General features: G+C 39.5%; 2 protein-coding genes across 2 annotated transcripts in view; one reads left to right on the top strand and one right to left on the bottom strand.

Annotated features, from left to right (window-relative positions):
* The window catches only part of LOC137298514 (zygotic DNA replication licensing factor mcm6-like), a 385,641-nt gene that overhangs the window by 247,493 nt on the left and 123,600 nt on the right, over positions 1–14,548 (top strand). The gene's annotated exons all lie outside the window — the stretch shown is intronic.
* LOC137297671 (cyclin-dependent kinase 6-like) overlaps positions 7,101–14,548 on the bottom strand; it is a 28,428-nt gene continuing 20,980 nt past the window's right edge. Inside the window, exon 7 of the mRNA XM_067829584.1 lies at positions 7,101–12,798. Coding sequence (XP_067685685.1) covers positions 12,631–12,798 — 168 coding nt within the window. The 3' untranslated portion in view covers positions 7,101–12,630. The remainder of the gene's footprint in view (positions 12,799–14,548) is intronic.

Here is a 14,548-nt window from a genome sequence, read left to right as displayed (position 1 = left end):
TATACAGACTAGATTGTCAAGTCAGAATGTTTCCTGTGAACTAGATAACCCTACAACAATGGCAGACCTCGGTGTATCGCTAAAGGCCATCCAAGACTCTATCAGCACCCTTAATAGGAAATTTGACGATTTTACAATTGAGTTTACTGAGAAACTTAATGTCTTGAAAAACGAAAATACTAATTTAACTGAGAGAATTGGGTTTTTGGAGAAGAAGATTGACACACTTGAAGCTCATTTAAGACGCAACAACCTGATCTTCTATGGATTGACAGAGAACAAAGGTAAAACATGGGAACAAACAGAGTCTAAAGTGAGATCATTCTGTAAAGATAAAGAAGTTATTGAATATATTGACACAGTTCCAATCGAGAGGGCACATAGATTGAATACTCGAGGAAACAACAGACCAATTATTGTTACATTTGCAAATTATAAAGACAAACAAAGAGTCGTAAAATCATCCAGACAAATTCTTAAAGGTGACAAACAATATTGTGTGTCCGAAGATCTCACTGAGAGGGTACGGTGGGTGAGGACCCAACTTTTCCCAGCGATGGAGAAGGCCAGAAGTGAAGGAAAGTTTTCATTTCTCAGTTATGACAAACTTATCACTGAAGGGACAGTGTATGCCTACGATGATTCAAGCGGAGAAATCAAGCAAGTCGGCCAGAGAAAGCATTGGGAGAGACGAGGTCCCCCAGCAGCCAAGTCATCGACACACCAAGACAACCAGTCTACATCAACCAACTAGGAGTTCGGCCGTGGCCTCGGGCAACCAGCTTCAAGACAAGGCACAGATATTACACTAAATGAACAGACTAAGATGCATAACCCAGCCTTTACTAACTCTAGTAGTTGTGACACAACACAAACTGAGCAAATGCTAAATGATAAAACTTATAGGCAGTCACATGATACGGACGACACACAAACTAGTCACAGTGATTCTGGTTTATTATCTTTTCTCTCTTGGAATATTCATGGCCTACAATCAAAGATAGAAAACTATGACATATGTAAATTGTGTGAAACATTTGACATATTTGCTTTATAGAAACCACGTGTCCACACTCATTTGACTTATCAGTTAAACTTAATGATATATTCCAGCAATATGAATGTTTTATTTCAGACGCTAGCCGTGTGGGTGATCGTGGCAGATTCTCAGGAGGGATCAGTGTGTGTGTTAAACAAAATATTTCTCCTTACTTCCAGAGATTCTATGATCAATGGTCCAACATAATTGTTCTCAAAATAAGTGCATTTTCTGAAAATACATTTGTTTTGTTTTTGTATATTCACCCAGAATATGCAAATGAATACGCAGACTCAGATGATGATGGTATTTCGTCTCTCGAGAAAAAGATACTACACATTATGTCAGATTTTGGCGATGATGTTAAATTTATAATTATTGGTGATTTTAATGCACGGACTGCTGAAGAGCCAGACTTTATTTTAAACGATGATACTCAGCATTTGCCACTCCAGGAAGATTATAGAAAAGACAGTTTTGACATGAAAAGAGTATCATGTGATAAACAAACAAATACTTTTGGTGAAAGTCTTCTCAACTTGTGCAAAGTTTTCAGCCTTCATATTACTAATGGAAGGAAACCTGGTGATAAACTTGGTAATTTCACATGCATCACCCATTCTGGAGCCAGCGTTGTTGACTATGTACTGGTATCGAGTGAACTATTTACTAGAATTTACGACATGAGTGTAATACCGAGGTCAGAGTCTGATCATCTCCCTATATCATGTCATCTCAGTGACGTCACCAAGCTTATGATAAGCCAAGCTGCGCCTAGCATACCCCTCTTGAAAGTGCCACGATATATTAATAGCAATAGTGATAGACAACATTTCACTGATGTGTATACTTCTGACAAAGTGATGGGGATGATCTCGGAATTTCTGGAGTACTTAGATGGTGATATCAATCGTGCAGTTGCCAAACTGTCTAATATTGTTGCTGCTACAGGGAGACAACTCAGACCGACCGTCTTTAATGTTCGAACGACTCTCAAACAACCACCCTGGTTTGATAACGATTGCCAACAACTAAAAACCATTAAGTATAGATGCCTTCACAGATTTAGGAAATTCAGCTGTGACGATAATCGAAGGAAGTACTTAGAATCAAAAAGAGCCTTTCAAAAGTTGTGCTGTCTCAAGAAAACTGAATTCGATAAGAAAGAAGCAGACGAGATCGCCTAAGCAGCAAAACATGGAAATTGCAAAGAATTTTGGAAAAGGATAAAACAAGCATTTCGCACAAGTAATGACTCATGGGTTCAAGCCCAGGACTGGCAGTGTTACTTTAAGACGTTATTGAATCCTACATTATCCGAAACTATCCCGTTCTTCGATGAACATGTCAAATGCTTTCTTGAACAACATTCGTGCTATGACTGTGGTGGGTTAGCTAACCAGGACATCTATCTCAATGACGAAATTTCTGAAGCAGAAATTAAAAATGCAATTTCTAACCTCAAAAATGGGAAAGCACCTGGTACAGATGGGGTACCTCCGGAACTTTACAAACTGTCATCGGAGCTGATAATCCCATATCTGAAGCTGTTATTCAATAAGATCCTAGATGAGGGTATATTCCCATCACACTGGAATATTGGAATGGTCTTGCCTATGTTTAAGTCTGGTGATAAGACTGAGCCATCAAATTACAGAGGAATTTCCCTACTAAATATCATGGGAAAAATCTTTACAACAATAATCGAGTCACGACTTAGAAAATGGATTGAACTCAATGAATTAATATCTGAATGTCAAGCAGGATTCCGTCCACAATATTCTACTACAGATCATTTATTTACCCTACAGGCATTGTGTTCCAAATACTTGGGTAAAACAAAAGGTCGTTTCTACTGTGGATTCATTGACCTTAAAAAAGCATTTGACTTTGTAGACAGAGATAAATTATTATACGTGCTCGTGCAACGTGGATGTCATGGAAAGTTATTTATCTTACTCAAAAGCATGTACGCATCAGTGAAGGCCTGTGTTAAAGTTGGTAACTCAAGAACGGTAGCGTTTGATACCTCCCGTGGAGTAAGGCAAGGATGTGTCTTAAGTCCCGTACTCTTTATTCTGTTTATTATTGAATTTGCCACCGAACTGTACAAATCTTGTAACAGTGGAATGTCCGTTACACAGGATATACGAGATCTACTGCTACTAATGTTTGCCGACGACGTCGTCCTTTTTGCCACGAGTGTTATTGGTCTGCAACGACAACTAAGGATCCTGGAGTCATTTTGTGTAAAATGGGGACTGGAGTTGAACTTAAAAAAGTCAAATATCATCGTATTTCGAAATGGCGGAATTCTTACAAAATCGGAAAGATGGTTCTTCGGTAATCAGCCTATGGAGGTTGTTAGTTACTATAAATATCTTGGGATTGTGTTTTCATCAAGATTAATATGGACAAAAGAGTGTGAAACCCTTGCACAACAAGCAAACAAAGCCTGTCTTTCATTGTTTAGAATCTTTAGGAAAAACCAGGAAATAACATACTCTACGGCACGGATGATATTTGACACGAAGATAGCACCAATACTACTCTATGGAGCTGAAATTTGGGGACACAAGTATTCAGATTCAATTGAAAGGATTCAGATGATGTATTTTAAAAGATTTCTCAAAATTGGAAAATTTGCATCCAACAAGGCCATCCTCGGTGAACTTGGACGTTATCCAATGTATGTCTTCAGCCAAATCAAAGTAATTAAGTTTTGGTTCAGACTGTTACTCATGAATCCACAGCGTTATCCCATACAGTGTTATAAGATGCTCAAAGTGTTTGACGATTTGGGCAAAATTAATTGGGTGTCAAGTGTGAGATCTATTTTATTCAGAAACGGGTTTTCACATGTATGGCTAAACCAAGGCGTTGGCGATGTACAGTTATTCATCCTAACCTTCGAACAACGCATCAAAGATATAGCCTGCCAGACTTGGCATAATGTTGTTTGTAGCTCAACTTTTCTAAAACACTATTCACAATTCAAATATAACCGTCACTTGGAACCGTATATCACTGAATTAAAAAACAAAAACCTAATACGTGCATACTGCAAATTCCGAATTTCCCACAACAATCTGAAGATAAACAAATTTAGATGTAAGAAAGATGCCGCAATAACAGACTTTGTTGTGTACAGTATGTAATGCCTTGGAAGTTGAAGATGAGAATCATGTCTTTTTCAAGTGTAAATATTACGAATGTTGGCGTGAAAAGTATTTCTTACAACTTGGAGAAGTGTATAGAGGTCCATTAGCCTTAGAATCAATCCTCAAATCAAGGAACAGTCAGGTAATATATTTTACTGCCGTATTTTTGCATAATATATTCCAAGCAAGATCTGCACCCAGTTGACCACTGTACATCGGTTAAATAACTGTATAACTGTATTATAGGCCGATATTACGCAAATAAACTGTGTGTCTTATTTCCTACACAAAATAATACACATTTATGTGAATTTCTTGTTAAGGCTTTCAAGTTAGGAAATATGCAATTTATATTTATATGTAGTTTGTATTGTGTCCATTCTCCTGCCAACCATCCTGTCAAGTATTTAATGACACGCACACACAGACACACACAACAGTGCTAGTTTCCGCACGACTGCCGTTTTCATCGAGGTTGTTGAGCATGCTAATCTACAACACGATCCATCTTATGTCCGAGGCTTCTAAATGAGTGAGTTTAGTTTTTGGCCAGTCTCAGCAACATTCCAGCTATGGCGGTGGTCTGTAAGTAATCTAGCCTGGACCAAACAATCAAGTCAATAGTATGGGCATGGATTCTGCCTATGCAATTAGGATACAATGACATATGTCACGTGGTTAGCGAGTCTCACCCCCAGATCCCGTCAGTATCCTCATAAAGGTAAGTATGGGTTACTTACGGTTAATTCTAATCTAATCATTTTTTGGTGTTTGACATTTTATTACTTTTATGTAGCTAGATATATACATGGGATATCGCCCACATTCCCCATAAACTGTGACATTTTATTACTTTTATGTAGCTAGATATATACATGGGATATCGCCCACATTCCCCATAAACTGTGACATTTTATTACTTTTATGTAGCTAGATATATACATGGGATATCGCCCACATTCCCCATAAACTGTGACATTTTATTACTTTTATGTAGCTAGATATATACATGGGATATCGCCCACATTCCCCATAAACTGTGACATTTTATTACTTTTATGTAGCTAGATATATACATGGGATATCGCCCACATTCCCCATAAACTGTGACATTTTATTACTTTTATGTAGCTAGATATATACATGGGATATCGCCCACATTCCCCATAAACTGTGACATTTTATTACTTTTATGTAGCTAGATATATACATGGGATATCGCCCACATTCCCCATAAACTGTGACATTTTATTACTTTTATGTAGCTAGATATATACATGGGATATCGCCCACATTCCCCATAAACTGTGACATTTTATTACTTTTATGTAGCTAGATATATACATGGGATATCGCCCACATTCCCCATAAACTGTGACATTTTATTACTTTTATGTAGCTAGATATATACATGGGATATCGCCCACATTCCCCATAAACTGTGACATTTTATTACTTTTATGTAGCTAGATATATACATGGGATATCGCCCACATTCCCCATAAACTGTGACATTTTATTACTTTTATGTAGCTAGATATATACATGGGATATCGCCCACATTCCCCATAAACTGTGACATTTTATTACTTTTATGTAGCTAGATATATACATGGGATATCGCCCACATTCCCCATAAACTGTGACATTTGGGGTGTTGGAGTTTACTCCTAAAATCTTTTGCACACATGAAGATGTACCTTTTCTACGGTGTCATAGATTTCTGTGACCTTTGTCACTAGATCATTGTCATGTTTCATTTCCTATAGCATGAGATAAGGCCCGTCCGACCGCAAAAAAGCAGGCTAGATTGTGACGGACGGTATAAATTTACAACAGCCATCCCGATGGTCTGGGTATTGTTTTTAGATGTTCCATACATCTGAGTAAATTCACATCTTGGTGTCTGGTCTGGCTACATTCTTTTTGAGCTGATAACATTTTGACGTTACGAGCCCTGATGTCTGGCTGGGTTTTAGGCTACAGTAACTGTAATGGCACACACATTGACCTGTACGCTATTGGACAGTTAATGTAATGGCATACACATTGATCTGTTCGCTATAGGGCAGTTAATGTAATGGCATACACATTGACCTGTTCGCTATAGGGCAGTTAATGTAATGGCATACACATCGATCTGTTCGTTATAGGGTCGTTGCTGTAACGGCATACACATTGATGTGTTCGCTATAGGGCAGTTAATGTAATGGCATACATGTCGATCTGTGCGGTATAGGGCAGTGAATGTAATGGCACACACATTGTTGTCTTCGCTATAGGGCAGTTGCTGTAATGGCACACACATTGATCTGTTCGCTATAGAGCATTTGCTGTAATGGCACACACATTGATCTGTTCGCTATAGGACAGTTAATGTAATGGCACACACATTGTTCTGTTCGCTATAGGACAGTTGCTGTAACGGCACACACATTGATCTGTTCGCTATAGGGCAGTTACTGTAATGGCATACACGTTGATCTGTTAGAAACTTAGAAAGGTGAAAAGGTTCTGTTTTATTAATATTGTATTGTGAGCTCTGCTCCGACGAAACCATTCCAAGCAATTTCTCCAAGATCACAGAGGAAAACTGAAATTGCCCTGGGGTGTGCCATGTTTGTAAATAATGGAAGTACCATATACCAGCTCACTGTGGTTATTGTCAGATGATGCAAGATATTTACAGTTTGGTGAAGCACATCGCAGGATGTTGAATATAGAGACATACTACTCAGATTGATTCCATGGTCATCGGATGGATTTCTGGCAGTTAACGAGAAGGAACTCTGAAAGAAAACTGCTTCTCACCACAGATAACTTGCAGCATGACATTTCAGGAACTTTCCGATATGTTAAACAATGTTAGACATACAAATAAGGAAACATGACAACCAAAATATTACAAGAAATATTTTATTTCACTAGATGAGTTACGTGCATAAAATTATTAGATTGTTTAGATAATGTCTAACATCTGCATATTTCAGAAGAATTTGTACAACTTTACCCCGCGTTCCTAGTACTACAGTATGATCATGCATCTTTGTCAATTGTCCACACACAGATAATCCATGTCAACATCTGTCTGTGGTCCCCACACACACACACACAATCATTGTCAACAACTGACACCAGTCCACACAAAGATGATCCATGCAGACAACTGACAGTGGAGCACGCATAGATAATCCAGGCTGACAACTGGCAGTGGTCCACACAAAGATAATCCAGGCTGACAACTCGCAGCGGTCCACACAAAGATAATCCAGGCTGACAAATGGCAGCGGCCCAAACAAATATAATCCATGTTGACAACAGACAGTGGTCCACACAAACATAATTCATGTCGACATCTGACAGTGAAGCACACAAAGATAATCCACGTCAACAACAGTCTGTGGTCCACACACTGGCAGTGGACAACACAAAGATGATCCATGTCGACAACTGACAGTGGTCCACACAAATATAATCCATGCTGACAATGGGCAGTGGTCCACAGAAAGATAATCCAAGTTGACAACAGACAGTGGTCCACAGAAAGATAATCCATGTCGACAACTGTCTGTGGTCCACAGAAAGATAATCCGTGTTGACAACTGTCTATGGTCCGCAAAAAGATAATCCATGTTGACAACTGTCTGTGGTTGACAGAAAGACACTCATGAACCTTACTGCAAGTGGTTCAAAAAGATAATATGTAGACAAGTGTGAATCGTCCATGAAAATGATAATTGTGTTGACAACAATGAGTTGTCAACACAATCATAACCATGCATCACACTTTGGTCCACATGAACATAATCATGTTGTCCACACAAAGGTAAACATGCTGACTTCAACACAGATAACCATGTGTATACTTGCCACTAACCAGGAGACTTAGAACTATACTTAAAAAGCATATATATATATATATATAACAGGTACTCCTGGGTATGAAGCCAGGACTCAAGACTGAACAGTAGGAAGGTGGTAGCTGCGAAACTGCCTGGAATGACTTCAAAAGACTTACCTGTCACTGTATTAACAGTCTTGTCTATGGCTTTAAACAGTGTTGATTATTCAATCACATTTGGCTTTTACTGACTTGTAAATGGAATATATATATGTATCAGATTGGTCCCTTGGTAAAAACATTGTACAAAATGAAGATGTCTGTATGAGAACAGGCAGTGTTGTGATGGGATACTGGCAGTACCTACAGGTAGTTAGCTTACCTTCGAGGGGTAGTGGTGTGATGAGTGGGGGAAAATTGATGCATAGTTAGATTTGTGGGTGGAGCTTTGTAGGCAAGGCTGACAAAATGATTTTGATATTCAGAGACATGAGACTTCAAGATTGGCTGGATAGTGGTCATTTGGAATAACAATGTTTTGCTGTGCTTCATAAAAGGTCTGTAATGGGGTGCTGAAGTGAGTGAATGGGATTTGGTTAATGTGAGGGTAAAATTCTGCCCGAACTTTTGCCTTGAAATACTTCAAAATCCTAACCCCTTTCAAAATTATGGATTACTTCAAAGGTTCAGAGTAGGGTTACGGTTAACATGTACAATAGGGGTTATAGTGGGTAATTTTTCCAGTATGGGTCGGTGAAAGTTAGTGGGTGAATGACTGGTGGTCAATTAGTGTCAGTGTGTAAAGGCATCAAGGTGATGGCACCAAGCACTGTGACTTTAAGAACACCAGACCTGGACCTAATCTAAGGCAGATGAAGCACCTCCCAGAAGCAGGATGGTCTTTGGAGGGTGCACGGGAGCACTGCATGCTCCCTATATACACATGTACACTGAAACTGGCGATTGGGCTGGCAGCCAGTGATCTCACACCGGGCTGGAGGTTGACATGAACATATTGTGGTCATATATGTGGACGGAAAGAGGCCATGGAATGATGCTTCTGCTGTGCACATATTGCCGACTAGGTATCAGATGTAAAATGACACTGGAAATTTATTAAAAACTGCTGCAAAAAGTTAATACTGAACACAACCAGAGACAAATGATGGAGCTGGGTCAATGTGATGTCATTCCACAGGACTTGAGCGGACATTATGAAGGCAGATGTAAAAGTGTCCAGCCTCTATACCGACAGCACAAGGTACTCGTCATAAGTCTCACTGTGGAAACAGACTAAGACATGAAGGGCTGTACCAACCTGACAAGGCATCCTGGCTGCTATGGTTACTGAAATAGCTAGGGAGTGGTAACATACAAAGGAATGAAAAATATCGGCCTCTTACAAGATGCTTATGTTCTGCTTCTGATATTAACAAAACTGCATGAAATGTCAATTAGCATATCTGATGTTATGAAGGAGGATGTCCTTGCAATGCCCAATAGATGTCAGGATGGTGGAAGAGAGACACATGACCTCTCGCTACGCTAAGAGACAGGCTATCAGGTAAGGCACTACAATACTTGTCACACCATTTTGATTTCTTCTTTGAAGATAAATGCTTACTGTATCACATTTGAGCAAGTATGATGATTGACATCTGTCGTGAAAACAATACAGCACTGTTGATGATAAAAACAGCATAACAGTAAAAACTGAAAAGGGGAGACAACTCAGTATCTACCCTTGTACAATCTGGCCTCCTTTCACGAAGCAACCATATCTCTAAAGTTAACCTTAACTCTAAGATTTCAACCTCAAGTCTTTACTTAGGTTGACATCTGCTTTCACGCAAAAAGCTAAGCTAATGATAACATAACGTAAGGTGACAACACTAAGGGTGGTTTGACCCAACCTTAGTACAATGAAGGTTAATATTTAGTCGCATCCAAGATGGTGAATGCTTCCATTGTATGTATGGAATTAGACCGTAGTTTGTAGAAACAGCTGGTTGTTTGCCACCACATGTATAGGTTATTTTAAATTGGGCAGTGATGTTTTCAGATAAAGCTAACCATTAATTTGGATGATATATTGAAACATCACAACGGCAACACTACAAACAACTTACTTGGATGCGGTAGCGTCCCACTCCTTCACCTTCAATTGACTGGTGATGTGCACGAGAAGGATGAAAAAAAGGACATGACTCCTAAGCTTCACTTCATCAGCTAATAAATTAAGGACATTTCTTATTGGGAAATGTTGGCCTATCATGCCTGTTTCTTCTGTTTGAGGATGCAAGGGAGGTCACTCTGGCGTAACTAGGGAAAATCCCTTACTTTAACACAGAAGAGTTCCAACATTAGCTAAGGTTGAAGCGTAAACTCAGTCAAAGATAAGGTTAAGGTTGTTTTGTGAAACGGTTGTAACTTTTGTTCAAGGTTACCTTAAATGCCCACCTTAGAGGTTAGCAGTAGAGGTTGTTTCGTGAAAGGATGCCCCAGCTGAATAATGGTCATTAGTGTTGAGTTAATTAGGGAATAAAGTGCTGAATTTGTCTGTATAACAGCATGGTCCCAGGCTTGAAAAAGAATACTTGGCTTGTATGTCATACACTCAGGCACAAATCAGTTGTCAAGTCCGAGAAAAGCCAATCACAGCCTGAGACTTGTTAGGAACATTATGGATCATTGGGGTGTCATAGAAATATAGTTTCTAAGATTAAGTAGTCACAATGATTAGAATGATAAACTTATGGATTTGATGAATATATACCATCTTTTGCATCACAAAACATTTATTATCACATGATTTGACACATAACAATAACTGTCACTGGCATCTTGTTAAACAGGTTGGTGGAATTTGGGTGAAAATATCCTAAAGGTTGGCACCGGCTTCATGTTAGACACCAAAGGTCAGTGTCGGACACATAAATACATTCATTGTTCAATTGGAGGCCAAGCACTTCACTCATGTGACAGATACAAAAGAACATAAATCATATGACAGATGCCTTGGCTCGTAAGTCATGTGACAGATACAAAAGCACACAAGTCATGTGATATGCCACTGATTCATATGATTGTAAAATGTCCAGCAATGGGTTGTGGGTCTTCTTTTGTGTCAGGGTTTTTCAGGGATTCATAAGAATCAATCATTAGAAGAAGGAGGTCCACACTTGTACAGATAACTGCTTTAAAAGAGGATTCTTGAACTGCCATTGTCATGACTGAAAGAGGTAAATGTCTGACATAACTCTCTGTTATTGACACAAACTAACAGACAAAGCAAAGAGAACTAAGGGAGGTAACTCTTGAGGCGCTAACAATATACTACAAATGGATCCAAGAACTCAAGCTCATTATTAAGAAAGAGATCAACTGGGTTGTAAATAACATAAAGCAAGCTGCTGCACCAGGTTCAACCTTGAGAAAAATATAACCCAAGTTCGCACTGAATATTTCATTTCAAGGGAGATTTCATTTGAGGCTCTTAATGTTAGTCTCCACACCTTAATTATGTCAATAGGCATCACGGTGGTTATACAATCACAATACATAAAAGTGACGTAAGTAACATAAATGTTGGGACAAAGATCCTTCAATATACAATATATGGGCATACAAGGCAACAAAGGCGAAAAGAAATCATGTACAAGAATAGCAGCCTGCTCCTCTCAGGCAGAGCTCAAGAATTCATAAAGCACACAGCCATTTTGTAACACCCTTTCTCTAATAAGAAACATGTCTTTAATAGCATGAAGAAAATCATAAATATAATATTAAAAAAACTGTTTTTTAATTAATTAATCTTGGCAAAATATGATAAACAGAAAAGATTTGTTCTCTGAAACAATTTGTGACCTGAAAGCATGAGATACCAAGCTGTCACTGAAGTGTACTCAGGATGTTGTATCCACCAAAATACAACAAAGCATGCTAACAGCCCAGCTCAAAGATAGGAGCATGGCTGCAGTCCACACACACACACACATGATCACAGACACACACACACAGACACACACACACACACTGTCACACATTAACACAGTAAAAGGCATCAAGATAACACCATGCCAAAAGTAGCCAACAATCTTCAAATACAGATATAGGTATGGTATTACTGGTGTATTAATGTGAACACAGGCAATCAATAAAACCATTAAAAATGGGTGTAAACGTACGAAAATATCAATATTGGTCCCTTTTGAATTATGAATGGCAGAAATATATGGACAAATGGTGAAATGATTTCTGGCCTTGAAAATGGCTGCCACTGGTATAATTTTGTATTTTGACAATAATGTTTCACACTGGTGTGTTGTCTCAATATGCAAAGCTTCAATGTACAAGCAAAAGCTTTGTTTTGAAAACAATTTTTCTCAGTTTTCATTTTGTTTTACTATATAACATTATAAATCTGCAAAAAAGATTTAATCCTGAATATAAAAAAGGCATTTGCATTAATGAGCAAATAGTTCTAAAACATCTTGGATTTTTTTCATACACAATCTTGCTAACATTGCCTTGGTCAACTTTTGCAGATCAGGACACATGGGAAGGGATACAACTCTTCTCTCATCATCTCACTTGCTGACCGGTGTGTCTGAACGGCCATCTGTATCAAATGAATCGTTTTCTGATGTGGAAAGTGAGCTGGAAGTACGGAGACTGTCAAGGTCATCCCGGAAGTATGGGTGATGGAGTGCAGCACTGGCACTACTCCGTCGATGTGGGTCAAAGGTTAGCAGTCTCTACAAAAGATGAAATCATCTGGATAGTAAATACAGTTGACATAAAAAATATTCAAAAGGGCTCTGCATCTCACCAGTCTTGTGACGGAAGGCATTATATAATATGTCTACTCTACCTTCTAACAAACATCCATGAAGAGCTAGTACAAATGATTCTTGGACAAAGAAAAAAGTAATTTCAAGATCAAAATAAAAGGAATTAACAATACCTATGTACATACGGACAGATGCTGATAAATACATAGTCCCCTGTTCTGCGATGAGCCAGTTGACAAATGTTATAGAACCTGGGTACATGACTTCACTGATATTAATGTAAACAAAACTAAAATTTGAAAAGAATTGTTAAAATCTAAATATTTTAGATATTTCAATACTTACTTACCATAGGTCTATAGCATATTACCTCAAGCTTCGCTTAGTAGGAGATCTGCCAGAGTTGAATTGCTATTCAACCTTGAATGGCTACCTCGCAATCGACGACTGTCATGATACAGAAGTATCTGGATCTACCCACTGCACATGTGCGCAGACTCCTTGAAAACTTCACTTTTACTTCTTGGTCCGAAGAGTCCATAGTGGCGAGGAGCATCCAGCGTTGGGAAGGACTGAACGCCCTATGGTAAGGTAAGTAATTAATTACCTAAAATATTTAGATTTTAACAAATTTTTTACTTACCTTACCATAGGTCTATAGCATATGGAAAACAGACAGGACGGTGGTGTAGAACTTCAGGGGACCGTCGGTGTCTTAAGATCCCACATATGCCTTCGGGCAGCCGGACCACTAATGATTCCCTCTGCATGCCGATCTGCCACGACGATCTCTTGTGAAGGTCACTGGAACCAGAATCAGAGTAGTAGGTCACGTACTAACCACCAGAGGGGTACGGTAACTTATCTCATGTAAGTACATGACCCCTATAGACCAAGGTAAGATCATACCTTATAGAGCAGAAGGACGTGTGAGTTGCTGCTCAACTAGTAATGGTCCGAAAAACTGCAGCCCCTCCAAATCTTCCCCTGCTAAGTCCCGCAAGTAATGGCTAGCAAATACTGGTGAGGGCTGCCAGAAGCGCCCAGCCGTAATGTCAGGTACAGTACAGTTCCAGTGTAAGGCCATAATTGAGGCTAACGCATGAATCTCGTGCGGGTTGTTAGACGACGGGTGAGGAAGATTCTGTGCGTCGCAAGTTGCTAGGATGGTCTGCCTCAACCACAAGGCTATTGTGTTCCTGGTGACTTCCCCTGTAGTCGTCGTAGAAAGAGGAAGGAACAATCTCTTCCTGGTTCCCCGACGAGGAGAGGATTTCTTGATGTACCATCTGAGAGTCCGAACCGGACAAAGAAACTGCTCCTCCTGATCCTCTGGTTTGATAATGGCCATAAGGGGCAGGATGGCGAATAATCTATCTGGTTGACCTGGCAGCTGGCTCTTTGCCAGGAAATCCCAGAGTAGGCCTGAGTGCACAGCACTGTCTGGTCTGTTCAAACAGAACCCTGGTCACATCCAGTGCATGAATCTCGCTCACTCTCGCCGCTGTCGCTAACGCCAGCAGAAACACTGTTTTCCTGGTTAAATTATCAAACGATGCCCTATCCAGCGGCTCGTAAGGGCGACCTCTCAGGTGTTGTAGCACAACGTTCAGGTCCCACGCTGGCGGCCGGAACTTAACCTTTTGGTCCTCCAGCTTGAACGCTTTTAACACAGCGACTAATTAGGGGATCCTTGAGACCCTCCTATCTCCTC

The sequence above is a fragment of the Haliotis asinina genome, chromosome 10 (assembly GCF_037392515.1).
Source record: "Haliotis asinina isolate JCU_RB_2024 chromosome 10, JCU_Hal_asi_v2, whole genome shotgun sequence".
NCBI classification, from domain to species: domain Eukaryota; kingdom Metazoa; phylum Mollusca; class Gastropoda; order Lepetellida; family Haliotidae; genus Haliotis; species Haliotis asinina.
This window is presented reverse-complemented; position numbering and strand designations above follow the sequence as displayed.